Below are 16,590 nucleotides of genomic sequence, written 5' to 3' on the forward strand. Positions count from 1 at the left end.
TTTGCTCAGCTCCCTCTTATGAAAATAATCAATTAGTTGCAATGATTGCTGAAACATCTGGAGCTCTGTGGCACGCTGAGTCAAATCCATCACTGTTGTGCAGCAATCCTGCATCTCAACAAAGTACAGTTCAACATTTGAGCCAGAGTGTGCAGCACACACCTGATCATTCCTTTGATCCCAGCTGGACGTCATGCTGCGGGCAAACACAACTGGTTCCCATCAAGTGTCAGTGATGCTTTCTCTTCATCACGTCTGCTCTTCATCAACCAGCCTGCAATTAATACAAAGAGGTTAAAGTGGTATTAGCAGTTTAAATGTTTGTTCAGAGGGGCTGCACCTCCAGTAAACATACTCTGCACACAGCTCGCTCTGTTTCACCTCGCCGGCCGCTCTGTGATGGTTCAGGCCAGAGACATCAAAGGAAGGAGCGAGGGAAGAGATCTGCTGCTGGAGAGGACGACTGGAGAGGACACAGCGCTCGTTTGTTAGTGAACGAGGCGTCAGTCTCTGTTTGAGCTGTGTCATTTAATGAACAGTGTTTCATCTGCATCTGTTCAGTGAATCTTCAAACATTGTTCTTGTATCGTTCTAAAGGATAAACACACGCTCAGTTATTTTGTACTTGACCGCTCACTGGGAGCGCTGTTGGAGTATAGATACAGTTTGGTTATTCAGAGCACCACAGTCTCAGAGCTCAGAGCGACTCTGTGCACAGACGGAGCGTCAGGAAGTGAAACTGCACCAATTGTTAATTCATATAGGAACACAACAGTCTTTAACTTAGAACAGCAGCGCTCTTATTTTACTGCTGTCCATCAATTTTCCAGCCTGCTGTAGATTAAACTGGCCGTGTTCTCATGGTATCTGTGCATCCTGTGGTTCAGATCTAAAAGTTGACTCACCTCTGCAGCAGCTGCTCCTCTAACCCATCGATCAGCTCTGATCGATCTGACCACACATTGATCAGTTCCACATCTCGCTACTCAAACTCAACAAACTGCTGCTGAGGAAATCAAAAGCAGAGTTCCGCCTACAAACCTACAAAGTCAGAGAGGAGACACAGAACACACAAGTCTGCTCATCAGTGGAGATACACTGACAATATGACGCCTGTTCTCACTGAACGGTTCGTACGGTATCCCAAGAAAAGTGCATGTACAACAGTTTGTATGATATCCTTCATATTTGTGCCTCATCAATGACGTTATGTCTTTAACGTAAAGTCACAGAGGTTGATTTAGGAACAGAAACATGGTGAGGACGAACCTTAACATGACTCAAAGTTCACACAGATCTGAACACATGACTCCCATCCACCACCTCCCCAACCTGCCTCCATACAAACACTTCCTGCCTCCTTGTCACTGCGCATTGGTCACATGATCGCAGCCTCTCAAAATACGTGGGATATGAACGAATATGGGTTTCTTATTGGAAAACATGAAAACAATGTGAGAGGCTGAAATATGATCCTTGAAAATAGGTTCAGTATCCTCACGATCTTGGACAGGTTGAAATAACATATCCTGACTGTTCTCTCCTCCTCTTCCTCCTCCTCCTCCTCCTCTCTGTGCTCCCTCCAGCTGAGACACCAGCAGTGGAGTCTGGTGATGGAGAGCGCCGTGCCATCAGACCGGGGGAACTACACCTGTGTGGTGCAGAACAAGTACGGCGCCATCTCCCACACCTACCAGCTGGATGTTCTGGGTAAACAGGATTCACTCACCTCAGCTTCTGTGTGAACTCTGAACAAGTTAACACACACCTGAGTCGTCCACGTTACAAAGATTGTTCTATGACCCATGCTAACGACTCCACGCTGTCTCTTTCAGAGCGCTCCCCCCACAGGCCCATCCTCCAGGCTGGCCTGCCAGCCAATCAGACGGTGGTGGTGGGCAGCGACGTGGAGTTCCACTGTAAGGTTTACAGCGACGCCCAGCCACACATCCAGTGGCTCAAACACATTGAGGTCAACGGCAGCCGCTACGGCGCCGACGGCGCCCCCTACGTGGACATCCTGAAGGTGGGTTTTGCTGTTTGACGCCTGTGATGTTTCAGCAGCCGGGAGTCGATTTCAGCCTGAGATCATCTCGCTGCGAATGATTCTCTGCGAGGTGTCTGGGTTAATGAGTTTTTACAGTCGGTGGGTCCGAGGGGCCGACGGCTCTTCTCACTGCAGCGGAAAATTGACGTGCTCATTTTATCGGGCACTACACCTTCATTATGAGCAGAGAACAGAGTCACCTGCTCCCCCCCCCCCCCCCCCCCAAACAATGACTGGCAGCTCCTGAGGGAGGATTACATGACATTAAATTATTATTAAAGAAGTATTTCACTCACATTAATCACCATTTGTATAGAAGTGACTCCCTGTGTGTGAGGTGCCTTGGATTTGTAAAGAAACTGTGTTTTTCTTGCACCGTTAACAGAGAATCTAGAACAATATCTTATATTCTTCATCAGCTGAAGTTACACAGAACTCCTGCTGCATCATCAAAGTCTCATTTATCCTGTCGTACATTCAGCACTTCACACACACGCATTCACTCTTAACACAATGCACATATTCACGCTGTGTCACTCCCACGAGTTTGAATGCTAGAATATTTTGTGTGACTCGCGTCATACGTGTGAAATCACTTAATCGATGAATGAACTTCTGCTGCTGTGTCCTCTGCGTCATACGTAAGATAAGACAGATCTTGTTTTGTTCTGTCTTGCTGTGAAAGCTTCACAGAGACTGATTTATTATTAATTCAGGATTTTACCCACAGACGACCACAGCAGCAGACGGACCTGTCATCAGTTTGAGTTCAACTCTTTCACTTTGTGATAACGACGTGAAGGTTTATATTGAGGATTGTTTGTGTGGCTTGACTGCAGATTATTTTAATGATTACCTCCAACAGCTGATGCGATCAGCGTGCACAGCCCCGAGGTGTCTGTATCTGCTCCTGAACTTTACTTATTGAATTTCAAACATGCTGGACTTCGTTCTGACTTTGTGTCAGATTAGAAAAAGGGCAGAGAGAGGAAAGAAAATGCCAGCAGATAAAACAAACACAACTATATGAGACAGTAGCGCCCTGATAAAAGCATAAATCCACCTTAAAGGTCACAGTTTGGACATTTGGAGTTCGTATGTGCTGCAGCAGCGGCGGCGGCCGCCGTCCAACTTTGATTGGCTGATGATCCGTCTTGTTGCTGAGTGGCCCTGTTCACTTGTTCTGGAATGAAGTCTTCAATTATACATCAGGTAACATGCAAGACTGTGAAAGAATGAGTGTACCTGAGCTGCATTTCCATCTGCAGGTGCTCCGTGTGTGTGTGTGTGTGTGTGTGTGTGTGTGTGTGTGTTAGATAAACAGCGTGGTGAAGGCGTCAGATGGTCTCAGGAAGGTTATAGAATAACTGGTGGAGGTCTCATCACCTCTCCAGGCAGCGATGGAGTTCAGGAATAGAGTCGACAGCATTCCTCAGCGAGGAGGACAACACCCTAACCCACTGAGAGGCCTGTTTTCTTTTTTTATATATAAATTTGGGGTGAAGAGAGGAAGACTCCCATCGAAAAAAGCCAAGAAGGCCTTTTGCTTTCTTATTTGGCCTCTCCCTTTTCTTTTTTCTGCCTCTCTCTCGAGAGCGAGGGAATAAAACAAACATCTGGTTTGGACTAAGTTAACTGCCGTGGTGGCGGCAACGCAGGCAGAGAGACGGGGCTCTGTTAACCGCCGCTGCCGTCAGATGTGCTGCGTCGCGTGGTTTGAGGAGGAGGAGGAGAGAGGAAAGAGGGAAGAGGCACCCAAAAAAGCCATGGAAAAAATGAGTGGAGGAACACAAGGAAGGGCAAAGTCAGCAGGGAGGGAGAGAGTGTGTGACGGAGCGGTGGGTAAAGATGGAGGGAGGGAGAGAGCGAGGGGGCGGGGTGGGGGGGTGGGTGAAATTAAAACGACAGAAGAGACAGAAAGTGAGTGAACAAAAGAAGAAAAAGAAGAAGAAGAGTGACACATGGAGCGCTGCAGCTCTGTGTGTGTGTGTGTGTGTGTGTGTGTGTGTGTGTGTGTGTGTGTGTGGGTGGGAGTGATGGATTTCAGACTGAGGTCGACTTCAGCAGTCAGTTGTAATATAATGATGATGCAGAGGAAGAGGAGGGTCTCAGCTCTTCCTCTGCATCAGTGATATGATGGATTATTTTACACTTAAAGATTTAATTAATAACCTTTGTGAACACTCAGCACCTCACTGATGGATCCTCTTACCAGCCTGATAATCTCTTCTTTTCATCATGTGTTGGACAGAAAATAGAATTTATTTTTAACCATGATCAGTTGGCATCAAAGTAAGAATCTGGGAAACTGAAGGTCTGATGATTAGAGTGGATTTATTAGGATTTTGCTGAACAGTGCAAATGTCTTTCTTTTTAGTCCCGAGCGAGATAAGAAGATTGTTACCTCATTAATACACTTCAAAACACTAGTTGGCGTCAGAGTTACTGTGCCTATGTGTTGAGCAGGGCTGCAGCAGTATGAAATTCTTTACAATTTGATAACCACCTCAGAAAATATTGTGGTTTCACAGTTTGACAGAATTTATATCATCACCAGTGAGAATGATCCTCACAGGAGAGACAACAGAGTACTGTTGATGAACAAACCTTTTATTACTGAAACATTTTGTTAATGAAGTTTGTGTAAAAAGTCTCCCAAAATAATATCATAGATAATCAAATGTGCATCAGCTTTGTGACGGAGGGTGTTCATGCTCATCATGCAGTCACCTGACATGTGAGGGTCGTTACCTTGATGAATCTCACCTGGGCCTCCAGCCTGTAAGAGCTGCCTCATGTTTTCACTCTCCGTCCGTACGGCAGACGTCCACCCTGCATCAGCACCTCTGCAGCACACCTGACACACGTCCCTGCATGGCTTTCATAACTGACTCACACACTGAGTCAATCTTAGTTTAATAAATTCTGGTTCTTTTAACTAAATGTTTTTGGGGTTTTTTGTGGACTCTGTACCTTGTGACACAGTAAACCTTAACGCCAGTGTATCACTGCAACCTTCCTGTTGTGTTTCTGTGCAGTGATTCAACAAACACGTAAAACAGGTTTAAAATAAAGGACACAATTCAGCTCAGTTAACTCACAAGCTTCACAGACACAAACACTTGTCTTTATCTGGACACAGTTTCCCCACAAATACAACATGCTAACATTATTAGCACAAGCCTATGGCATTTTACATTGTATAAATTAGCCTAGCAGCTAGCAGAGTTTTCCTCTGCTCATATGAAGCCAGGGACAACAGCAACATTTAACAAAGGTAACTTCAGCTCCATTACAGCTCACTGACAAAACAACTGTCTTATACAAACCTAATTATCGCGACAGATCAAGTTGTATGAATTAGCCTGGCAGCTAGTGGACTTTACTTTACAGGATAAATCACACACAGGACTTTAACTTATTGTTTCTTAGCCGTGAAATAAAGTAAATAAAATCTTTGTCTCCACTGAGGGAAACAGTTTGCAGGTCTGCATCGCTGCAGCATGTCGTCACATATGTGAGGAGGTGCTCGTCAGGTTACAGCGCAGGGTAAGCGTCCACACATAGTGTTGGTACAGCATCAGTACTGGACATGAAGGTGAAATAAAAGCCTCCCTGCAGCTGTAGGTTCACTGATTAAATGTTGAACTAACTTTAAAAGTGGCTCATTCACAGCATCTGATGATTCATCACACTGCCTGAAACAATGTTTTTTTCTTTGTGCGTAACGAGTGATAATTAAATAATTTATTACAAGAAGAGAGAATGAGACGCCCCTTTAATGTCTCCCACTGATTATTTAACCCTTTGCATGCTGTAGCTCTCACATTAATGTAACTGCACTGGGGGGCTGCAGAGATAAGCAGGTGACAAGGTGATATAAAGATTATCATACAGCGTACATTTGTTTATCTACGATACTGAAAATAGCTCAGCTTTATTTTGAGATTTTTACACAGACTTCCAGCAACACAGGTTTCAGGTTTCAGTCATAGTAATAAAACATTTGTTCAAATAAGACTGTGATACCGTGAGATGTTTCTCATCACACCGTGAGAATCTCATACTGTTGTTGGAGGTGTCACAGAAATGTTTCTCGATCTGTTGGACTGAAGAGTGAAACACGAGGCCGATCTGTGAACGTTCCAGCAGATTTCAGTAAGGAGGAGGAGGAGGTGACAGTCAGAGAGAAAAAGGAGTAAGATGGAGAGATTAAGGAGGGAGGGAGAGGAGGAGAGAGACGGGCCAACAGAAAGAGAAGAGGGGGGAGAAGAAAGCCTGTCAGCCCAGACCGCGGCTCCACGCTCTATTTTCGACTACCACATAATTGAAACAGTATTTACAGAGACGTGTGTGTGTGTGTGTATGTGTGTGTGTGTGTGTGTGTGTGTGTGTGTGTTTGTGGCCCTACCACAGTTTCTTCAGCCTCTGCGACATCTCATGTGTGGTATATAAACTGTAGGAGTTAAACACAGCTGGGGGGGGGGGGGGGGGGGGGCATGCAAGATTTCTTTTTTTAAGAAATGCCTGAATCGCTCTTTTGATGCCTGGAAAAAAAAAAGTTAACGATGAGCGAGTCGCTGTGGCGTGGGGGGGGGGGGCGTCTGGAGCCGAGCCCTGGATGTTCATTAAGCGCCATAAAACATGATATGTTTTCTCCTTTATGTGCTTTGCCCGTTTAATTATTCATCCGCAGTTTCTCTGCTGGAGAGCCGTCACAGCCAGTGTGTGTGTGTGTGTGTGTGTGTGTGTGTGTGTGTGTGTGTGTGTGTATGCACGCAGCACACACACACTTTAGGATGATTGACGTACTGTAATGCCTTTAATCTACAGATAGACAGTTTGTGTTACTGTGTGTATGAAACGTACGTGTGTGTGTGTGTGTGTGTGTGTGTGTGTGTGTGTGTGTGTTTATGATCCTACAGGTTTAATCTCACAGACAGCCTGCTTCACTGCATGTGTGTGTGTGTGTGTGTTTCCATTTAAATTACCAACACTTGTCGGCCTGTGTCAAAGTAATCAGTTACAAGTATAAGTTCTGCATTTATATATTGGGTTTGTACGAGGTATTTGAGGTTTCTAGGGTCCAGACCTTTGACTCCGTCCACTCCACTGAGTTTAACTTGACTTATTCATCTACACCGTCAGCATTACCATGTTGAAGACCGGAGCATTGTAAGTAGTTTCTACTCGTCTCGTTGTGAATCTTTGGTCTGAACTGGACTTTAGAAGCTACTAACTACTACTACTACCAATCACAGTGCACGACAAAATACGGCGACGTCTGCAGCACAAGAAAATTCTCCAGGTGCGTGACATGAAAGAAAGCTGTCGAGATCTCTTATAAATGCAGTTTATTTGAAATATAGTAAATGTGACGCTTCACTTCCTGCGACTGACAGTTATTATAGCTGGAGCTATCGTTAGCTTAGCTTAGCATGAAAACCTGGAAACAGCTAGCTGAGTTGAGAAATAATCTGCTCCTTTAAAGGGTTAGGGTTAGGGTTAGGGGTTAAAGGTCACTGTTTAACAAGTTGCGTCTCATTTGTTGACTCAAACACAAATGTAAAATGTTTGCAGTGTATTTGTGTGTGTTTGCATGTATGTTGTGAACATGTGTTGTAACAGGAAGTGGCTGTAACGGCCTCACTGTGCGTCTCACTGTTCCCTCCACAGAGTGTTGTCAGTAAACACACTGAGGCCCACAGTAAGTTGAAACTGTACAACGTGACAGAGAAGCATGCTGGGAAGTACTGGTGTCGTGCCACAAACTTTGTAGGCAAGTCGGAAAACGCTTTCTGGTTAAAGGTACACAAAGCAGGTAAATCCTGAGCTCCAGGTCACAGCCACCTTCATCTGATCCTCTGCTGTGTCTCCTCTTCCTCATCCTCTCTGCGGGGCTCCTCCTGGTTGTGGGTTTGATCAGCTCACTGGCTTTCTAATAGGACCACACACACACACAAACACACACACACACACACACACACACACACACACACAAAGATATTCCTCTGCTGAGTTTAAATGCTCACACTCTGTTAGCTCGTAGCTATCATCCATTTTAATGCCCAGTGCCACTTTGTCTTCCTCCCCGATCAATAACAAACACAATATCACACCTTTAATTACTGCGACAACTTCAAAAGCCTCACCCTCCCACAATCCACCATCTCACACACACACACACACACACACACACACACACACACACACAGCAGTATTGATTTGCCTGGGAGTGCATTCTCCAGCTGTATTAATGTGCTTTTATATGAAAGCATGCAGCAGAACTCTGATTCATGACTCGGTCTGGATGTCACTGTGCATTACTGAGGCCCCGGGAATGAGAGTCACCCACCCCCCCACCAAGCCACATCAGACACTGGGTTTGAAACTCCCCCACTGGTCATCACATCAGCCATTAGTCAAAGAGGAAAAGCCTCAACTTCACTGATGCTCTTTTTTGAGCAATTTCAAGGTTATTTAGAAGCAATCATGCTGAATCTGTGGGGTTTTATAAAGTCTGTGTCTTTGACTGACTGACACTGAATAAAAGTTTGTTCGGCTCAAACAACTGAAAAATGTGGATCATTGTTTAAATAAAACTTGTATTAGTGAACTAAACTCTTCATGTGAAAAGGTAGAAGATCTTTAAGAACCATTAACATGTCCATTAGAATTTACTTTTCTTAAAAACAATGGGCCCAGAATAGATCCTTGAGGCACCCCAGTTATTTTTAAAAAAAGGCAGTGGACCCAGGACAGATCCTTGAGGTACCCCAGTTATTTAAAAAAAGGCAGCAGACCCAGGATAGATCCTTGAGGTACTCCCAGAAAAAAATACTTCTACTTCTACTACTACTATACTACAGCCAAGAAACATTTTAGAACAACATCCTAAACTCCACGTGTGATGCTCAGATATTATAATTAACAGCATCAAAAGCTTTTGAAATGTCCAAAACAGTATGAAAGTTTCCCGTTGTCCACATTTGATGTTGTCGGCACACCAGCAAGATGCCATCATTTCTGGTGAAGGGATCTGCTTTGCTTTGGTGTCAGGTAAATTTCACACTGGTTTAATTCAAACTCACATGTTGTGCTGCAAAAACGTGCGTCTTATCAAGTTTTATCTTGAACTGAGCACCAGAGTCCTGGTCTTTCAAAACAAGTGATAAAATCTGACTTTGCAGTGAGAATATTTTTAGTTTAATTCTACATAAATGCAGTATCTTCAAGACAAAATAAACCAGACTGCCGTACTTGAATCAAGCAAATTCTTGAAACAGGCTGATTTGAAACTGATTACTGGGGACCTACTGTGCTAATTTTCTGTCATATATACGTCGTGATAATGATAGACGTTGATAGTAAACGAGGCCAAAGTTTCAAATAATGAAATAAACTCATGTAAAATTAAAAGTCAGCTTGTGAATGATGTCTTTATACTGTCATCTGCTCCAGGCTCATTACATCACACTGCAAGTGAACATACACTGCTACATGTAGCCACATGCTAACGTCAGGGAAACATGTCATCTTGGTTGCCGATGTTAATTTCTCCCAGATTTTGGATCACATTCCTGCTGGAACATGACCGGTTGTAAAGATTTTGGTTTAGAAACTTTGATTGATGATTTTGCTAGCCTCTGTTACAGTTGCTCCCACGGCTGCAATGACGTGGGTTTTTTTTTTTTTTTTCAAAGCTTGTTATTAGCTAGCCTAGTCCCACACTGCTGTGCTGTGATTGGCAAGTACTAACCATTGATGCACTAGCCAATCAGAGTGAGTAGTAATAGCCAATCACAGCACAGTAGGGTAGGAGTAGGCAAAAAAAGGAGGAGTTTTAAAGAGACGGGTACTAAAACAGAGTGCCTTGTGAAAACAGGTGGTCCGACAGTAATTTGTTTTCTGAACATTAAATCATGAAAACATGTTCAGGTAGAAACCAAAAGTACAACCTGAGAATGAGCAGAATCTGTGCCCCTTAAATTAATCTCACTGTCATGTCAGAGTTTTTCACTTTCAGGACGTAATAGGTTTGAAAGACTTGATAAGACGAAGGTGTGTTGCAGTGTGACGACTTGTGGTTTGAGCTTGAACCAGCAGGCTTCTGTCGCAGTGTGGTGACGGTGCTGCTTGGGTGTTTTCAGGTGGTGGTGGTGGAGCTGCTGTCAGCAGAAGAAAACAATACCGCTGACTCCTTCAGATCCTCACTCCTGTCCTTTCCTCAAGGGTGTATTTGGTGTTTCCTCTAAGAAGCTTTGGGCTCATGATATCTCTCCTCTTTCTGTCCTCCCTCCTCCTTCTGTTCCCCCTCTCATCCTCCACAGACGGCAGGTATTAACACCACAGATAAGGAGCTAGAGGTGCTCTCCTTGACCAATGTGTCTTTTGAGGATGCGGGCGAGTACACTTGTCTGGCAGGAAACTCTATCGGCTATTCTTATCACTCTGCCTGGCTGACGGTGCTTCCAGGTATATTCCTCTTCTCTCTCTGTCGTCCACGTCCTCCATGACCTCCATCAAACTGTGACTGTTACTGTACTGTGTTTGTTTTGCTGAGTGCCGCGACCTCTGACGCTCATTTTCAAACCTAATTATCGTACATTATCGCAGATTGTCACTTGTTAACACCTTTTAAATGCGCTGCTTCTGTATAATCGCACGAGCCGAATGTGCACTCCAGCCTCCATTGAAAGAAAGAGGCTTTTTAATCAGAGCAGATCGTCTGTTTAAATGTCTCAAGGCTACGAGGCAATTTGAAAACTTTTTTGTGTTGGGTGTTCAACACAATAATTACCTCCCTGGGGAGCAGCATATCACAGGTGCAATTACCTGCTGCAGGATAAAACTACAAGCTGATTACTTCCTGATCTGTTTCTGATTTATAGACGTTCTTCCAAAGAAAAGAATCTGCTGGGGTGAAATGTGGCGCTGAGCAAAGCAACATTTGTGTTTAATTATTCAGAAGAAATATTTCTGCTGAGATCTGATGTGAAAATAAATTATGAATTAATGATATGTTGTATTTTGACTGACGTCCCTCCTCCTCCCAAAGCAGTGAGCCCAGAGAAGGAGGATTACTACGCCGATATCCTCATCTACGTGACGGGCTGCGTGCTCTTCATCCTCGCCGTGGTCATCGTCGTCCTTTGTCGTATGAGGATGACGACGCAGAAGACGCTGCCCACGCCGCCCGTGCAGAAACTGTCAAAGTTCCCCCTCAAGAGACAGGTAACAGAAAGTAGATACAAGATTCGTATCAACACTTTTCCCTCTTTCTCTCTCTCTCTCTGTTGCTGGCCGACGAGCTCTGTTGCTGGCCAGTGAGCTCTGTTGCTGGCCAGTGAGCTCTGTTGCTGGCCAGTGAGCTCTGTTGCTGGCCAGTGAGCTCTGTTGCTGGCCGATGAGCTCTGTTGCTGGCCAGTGAGCTCTGTTGCTGGCCGATGAGCTCTGTTGCTGGCCAGTGAGCTCTGTTGCTGGCCGATGAGTTGCTGTCTTCCGGGCTGCAGGGCACTTTGCAGCCCAGATGTGCTTTCATGTACCGACAGTTGGCACTGATAGATTTAGCGTAAATCGGCACTCTGTACTCCTATAATGACATAATTTGATCATCACTGTGGTTGCAGCAGTATAAAATTGACAGTTATAATACTGTGTACATTTGCTCATCTATAGTGTTGACAAAAACTGCAACTTGACGAAAAATCTTGCCTTTATTTTATTTATTTTTTCCAAAACAATCTGTTGTCATTTCTTTAAGGATCATTGTAACTGATAATAATAATTGTGTAATACCATTTACCGCAGTATTTTCTGAGACGGTAATGTAGTGTGAAAATCTCATACAGTTGCAACCCTAATTGAAGTTCTTTTCTCAACCCTGGAAATCTGTGAGCTACTGTTGCCACAATTGTTCAGCACTTAGTTGGCTTCAGAGATGTCGCTGAGTTTCCTGGGAAAACACTGAATTTCCAGGGTGAATTCCAGACACAGTGAGTTTGGGAGAAAAATCCCACATTGTCTTAATAAAAACACGACATATCAGAAACTTTTTTTCTCCAAACTAAACTGCAGCAGAATAATTTTGAAAAACAGCCTCAACAGTGTAGAAAGCAGTAAGGATGTTAAGAGAGGGAAGCTCCCTGAGTGTCAGAGTGTCGTGGAAAAACAGAGTCATTTATCTGCATCAGAGCCACAGAGACAGGAACCTGCAGAGGAGTTTTTATTTACGATATCTGTCTGTAACGTTCAGAGATGAGCTGCTCGCAGGACGAGACTCACACAGTGTCAATCAGTAGCCAAGGTTATTGTGCGTCTGTGTGTCCTGCTGTTTTGATGACGTCGCTTGGACGCTGGAAGGCATCACACTGCTGACATGTGTTCACATTTATCTTGGAGCAGGTTCAGCTCAGGGATATTTATGCTCTCCTGTGACTGTCAGTGTGAGTTTTAGATTTCACTCTGTGTAACGCACACTCGCCCCTCAACTGTTGGGAGAGAAACATAAAGTGGAGCAGCTGCGTCGTTGCTGCTGCAGCCTGCAGCCTGCAGCTTGCAGCCCGCACAGCTCTACACCTCATCATCTCTCAGCCACCACGTTCAAGACGCACCTCCGTCGAGTCCGAGTCAGATCCAAGACAGAGTTCAAACAGAAAACAGAGCAGGACGAGATGAATCAAATGTGCTCCGAACCAAAACAGGAAATAAACTGAATCTCAAGGATGAAAAGAAAAGTTCTACACTTTGGGAAATTTGTGTATTTGCTTTCTTGCAGAGTTTAAGATGAGGAGATTGATAACGTTCTCACATGTGTCGGCTGAGTATTAAGATATGGAAACAAACACTTCTTGATTAGGTTGGGGTTGGTTATAATTTGAGCTCAGGACTCTGCTGTATTATCATGAATAGACTTGATACCGGCTCAGTGAGCTCAGTGCTATAGAAGTACTGGTTGCACTATTCTGGAGAGAAGGCAGACATCTGTACGGCCGATATCTCCAACACCACAACTATCCAGGCTGACATGTAGCACTACAAATAAGAGGAGAAATGTGTTTCTCTTTGATTCTGGGGTGAACTGTCCCTTTACATGTGTGTTTGCCAGATAAAGAAATCAATTTCACTCATAGTGTGAGTTCTGGTTTGAGTGGTAGAAAAGATGTTTTTCAGTGAGACTGTTCAGCAGGGTTGTGCTCTGCTGACAGTCAGGAGAGAAGAGTTGAGTCAACATCCATCAGCGGTTCGATGAGGACGAGTCGGAGTCAAAACAGAAATGAGAATCAGATGCGTCCAAGTCAGGAGAAAAGCTCAGAGCAGGTCAGGCCAGAGATCTGTCTGCAGGCTCTCCGTCTGCTCACTAATTGAAATCCTCGTCTGTTCAGTGAAAAGACTTCGATCGCAGCTCCTGAGCTCTGCTTCTGTTCTTGTTACCCCTCTGTCTCAAAACGTCTCTGAGCAGAGCAGAGCAGAGCAGTGTCACTCTGTTCATCCTGTGACGGCTCTGTGGATGTAAAGATGATGTGTAAAATGCAGATGAGTGTGTGCGTCCTGCCCCGCCCTGCTGGACTCCTGCAGCCGCCCTGCTGGACTCCTGCAGCCGCCCTGCTGGACTCCTGCAGCCACCGTGTGGTCGCTCTGAGCCAGCTCCAGATTCCCAGCTCCATAATTGAAGGGTTGTGCTGCTCAAAATACAGAAAGATGCGCTTTTAGAAAGGAAAACTCTTCCTGACGACGGTCATAATTCAGTTCCTGGAGAACAAACTCATGACTCTGGAAACCAAAGGCAGGATTTAGCCTGAATGATTGTACAATGATGTATTTTCATAATTAGTCCTGGTTACATAAAAGCAGCCTTGTTGGGTTAAATCAGAAGGAACGCTGCTCGTCTGAACGATGCTCTAATTGTGGCGCCTAAATCTTTTACCTTCATGCTCTTATAAGGTCGTGCAGGGAGAGGTCTTATTGCATTTTTCTGTAATCTTTGCTTGGTTTTTATAAAGCTAATCTCCAGGTTCTCTCCTTTCTTTTTCATAACTCTGAGTAAATCTCCCATAAAGCCCCTGGCATGTTCTATCAGATATTACTTTTCATGCCTCTGAAATTGTGGTCGAGGCCGTTTCTGTTTTTTTTTTTAAGCTTCTCAGCATTTTTCTCATTTTGCTCCAGAGGAGGTGTTCAGGAGAGAAGTCTGTTAAGTGGCCATTTTTGTTTGAGGACCCCACCTGAAGGGGCCGAGCCGGCGACTCTGACACAAACAGATTCATCAGAGGCCGGGTCGGAGCCGTCAGCTCCTCTGGCACTCAGATAAATGGTGGGTGGGAGGATGTCGAGCCTGCGGGCTCAGCGGCACGACCGCCAGTCTGGAAATGGAGCCCGCTGATGGATAGAGACGTCCGTCCCACCTCGCCACGCGAGCGCCCACCTCTGCTCCCTCCTTCATTCGTCTTTGTTAGCGCCCGCTTCCTCCTGCGCACAGCCACAAGCCGGCTGTTTGTTAAAGTCACTGCTGGTGTCACCGGCCCGCCTGTTTCTCAGAGAGCGCTGACATCACTCCTGAGATGTGTGATGCTGCAGTGTGTCGTATCATGAGGTCGTTCAATCACTGACACCGTCCTTAAACCTTGTTTTTACATCAACAAGTCCAAAAATCCCAGAAATGGATTATTTGTGTTCATGTGTGAATTGTTCAGCTCGTTGTACAAACCAGAGCTTCAACATTCAGTCACAGATGATTCATTATATTTACAGTTTTACAGTTTTACAGTCGTCAGCCTCGTCTGTAACATGTCTAATCAGACTAACACGTGAAAAATGTTTCTGCCAGTGATGTGAGGTGAGTTTAGTTTCTCTGAGACTCTTCAATACTTGTGACTGAAAGAAGAGAATTACAAAATATATTTTAATATAAAGTGAGAATTGTGTGAATGATGATGATTTAAGCAAGTTAAACATCACTCACTGATGAAGCTTTTAGTTTTCTTCTCTCTGAGTCGAAGATTAAATTCTAACTTCACGATCAAGGTAAGAACTCAGAGTAAAGTCGGTAGTTAAATTTCCAGTGTTGCAATAAAATCCTGAGAGTCTGGCCTCAGTCGGTCGTTGGCTCTCGTGATCTCGACCTCTTGATGTAACATGGTGGTAAAACTCAGTCGGAGCTGCCTGAAGTCTTTTTCTCATCGCGACTTCACGACAAAATTAAACATGTTTAATATGACCCAGCTGACACACGACCGACCTCCAACATTGAAATGTGGTTGAAATAATGTCAGCTGTTGTTCTAACGTTTAATTCTGATGGTTGTGAAAAGGTTAACAAAATTCTTATAACTGAACATTGAAATTTCAGAAAGATCTGTTTCAACATCGAAACAATTTTTTAAACAACATTTAAAGTTTATGGAACAACATTGAGAAATCATTGTTGATTCAACAGTGAATAAGTCTTGGCTCTTGGCAATACTGAAGATCAGTGACGTGATCATTGTGAAACAGCCAATAGCAGCGCTCTCTGCAGCACCAACCAGGAAGCAGCAAACCAGGTCGACAGTAAAGATGGAGGGGACACCCGGGAAAAGCCAGAACAAGTCTCAGTTCTCTGAAGTGAACAAGAGTCTGTGTCTGATCCTCCAATCAGCTCTGATTAATATGAATGTTTAAAACAGTTCTTCTCTCCAACGGAGGCTCAAAGAGTCGAGGCGACAAAATCCAAAATGTAAAGTTTGTATTAAACATAGTTTATCTTTATGGATTATATTGATGCCAAATTAACAAGAACACTGTTGAAACATGACGCCTTTTATCTGGTGTTTCTACAGTTATGTGTTTTTGTAAGGAATTGTTAATGTTGTATTTCTTAAAGGGAGTTTGGTGCCATATTTTCCACCAGGAGCAGGAAATGGAATCTCACTGTCGCATCGTCTCACACTGTCTCTAAATGTGAGACGATGCGACATTTGAATCCTTAAGTTTTTTTCAAAGTCTTGTAGTTTCTGGTAGGTGTGTGACGCTGTGTTAAAACCTTCAGTGTTGGGTCAAAGGTCACGTTAGACGTCCTCCCTCTGTCTCCTTCTTTGGACACTCATCACTCCGTCCTTTTCAGAGTCTATAACAGTTTGTTTTTGCACCCAAGCAGGTGTCCTTGGATTCCAACTCCTCCATGAACTCCAACACTCCGCTGGTCCGGATCGCCCGCCTGTCATCCAGCGACGGCCCGATGCTCGCCAACGTCTCGGAGCTGGAGCTGCCCTCCGACCCCAAATGGGAGTTCCCTCGCACACGGTAAGAGAAGCAACTCCACACGTCTCCAGTCAGACGTCTGTCAGACAGGAAACATGGTGCGCTGAGGCTTCTTTCACGCTGTCAGGAAACATATCTGAGAGTCGACAGATCGGGCGCCGCTGTCCTTGTAGCGCTCTGTGTGTGAAAACATGCGAGCCGTTGATACATCAAGGTCACAGTGACGCCTTCCTCCTCGCTACAAATCAGCCTCGTTCAGAACTGTAGAGATGAATTTAAAAACCCTCCCTCAGCCCTGCCTGCAGC

The 16,590-nt window shown here is 44.6% G+C and overlaps 1 protein-coding gene across 9 annotated transcripts in view; it reads left to right on the forward strand.

The window, feature by feature from the left end:
- The window catches only part of fgfr3 (fibroblast growth factor receptor 3), a 102,522-nt gene that overhangs the window by 70,287 nt on the left and 15,645 nt on the right, over nucleotides 1-16,590 (forward strand). For 2 of the 9 annotated variants that reach the window (XM_078175384.1, XM_033643092.2), the window contains exons 6-10: nucleotides 1,587-1,710; nucleotides 1,836-2,026; nucleotides 7,724-7,868; nucleotides 11,106-11,287; nucleotides 16,181-16,326. In XM_078175384.1, the coding sequence (XP_078031510.1) occupies nucleotides 1,587-1,710; nucleotides 1,836-2,026; nucleotides 7,724-7,868; nucleotides 11,106-11,287; nucleotides 16,181-16,326 (788 nt within the window). Of the gene's footprint in view, nucleotides 1-1,586; nucleotides 1,711-1,835; nucleotides 2,027-7,723; nucleotides 7,869-10,377; nucleotides 10,523-11,105; nucleotides 11,288-16,177; nucleotides 16,327-16,590 lie in introns of all 9 variants that reach the window. The other 7 variants (XM_033643085.2, XM_033643090.2, XM_033643087.2 and 4 more) reach the window with 5 other exon arrangements.

This window comes from Epinephelus lanceolatus, chromosome 15, assembly GCF_041903045.1.
Source record: "Epinephelus lanceolatus isolate andai-2023 chromosome 15, ASM4190304v1, whole genome shotgun sequence".
NCBI lineage: Eukaryota > Metazoa > Chordata > Actinopteri > Perciformes > Serranidae > Epinephelus > Epinephelus lanceolatus.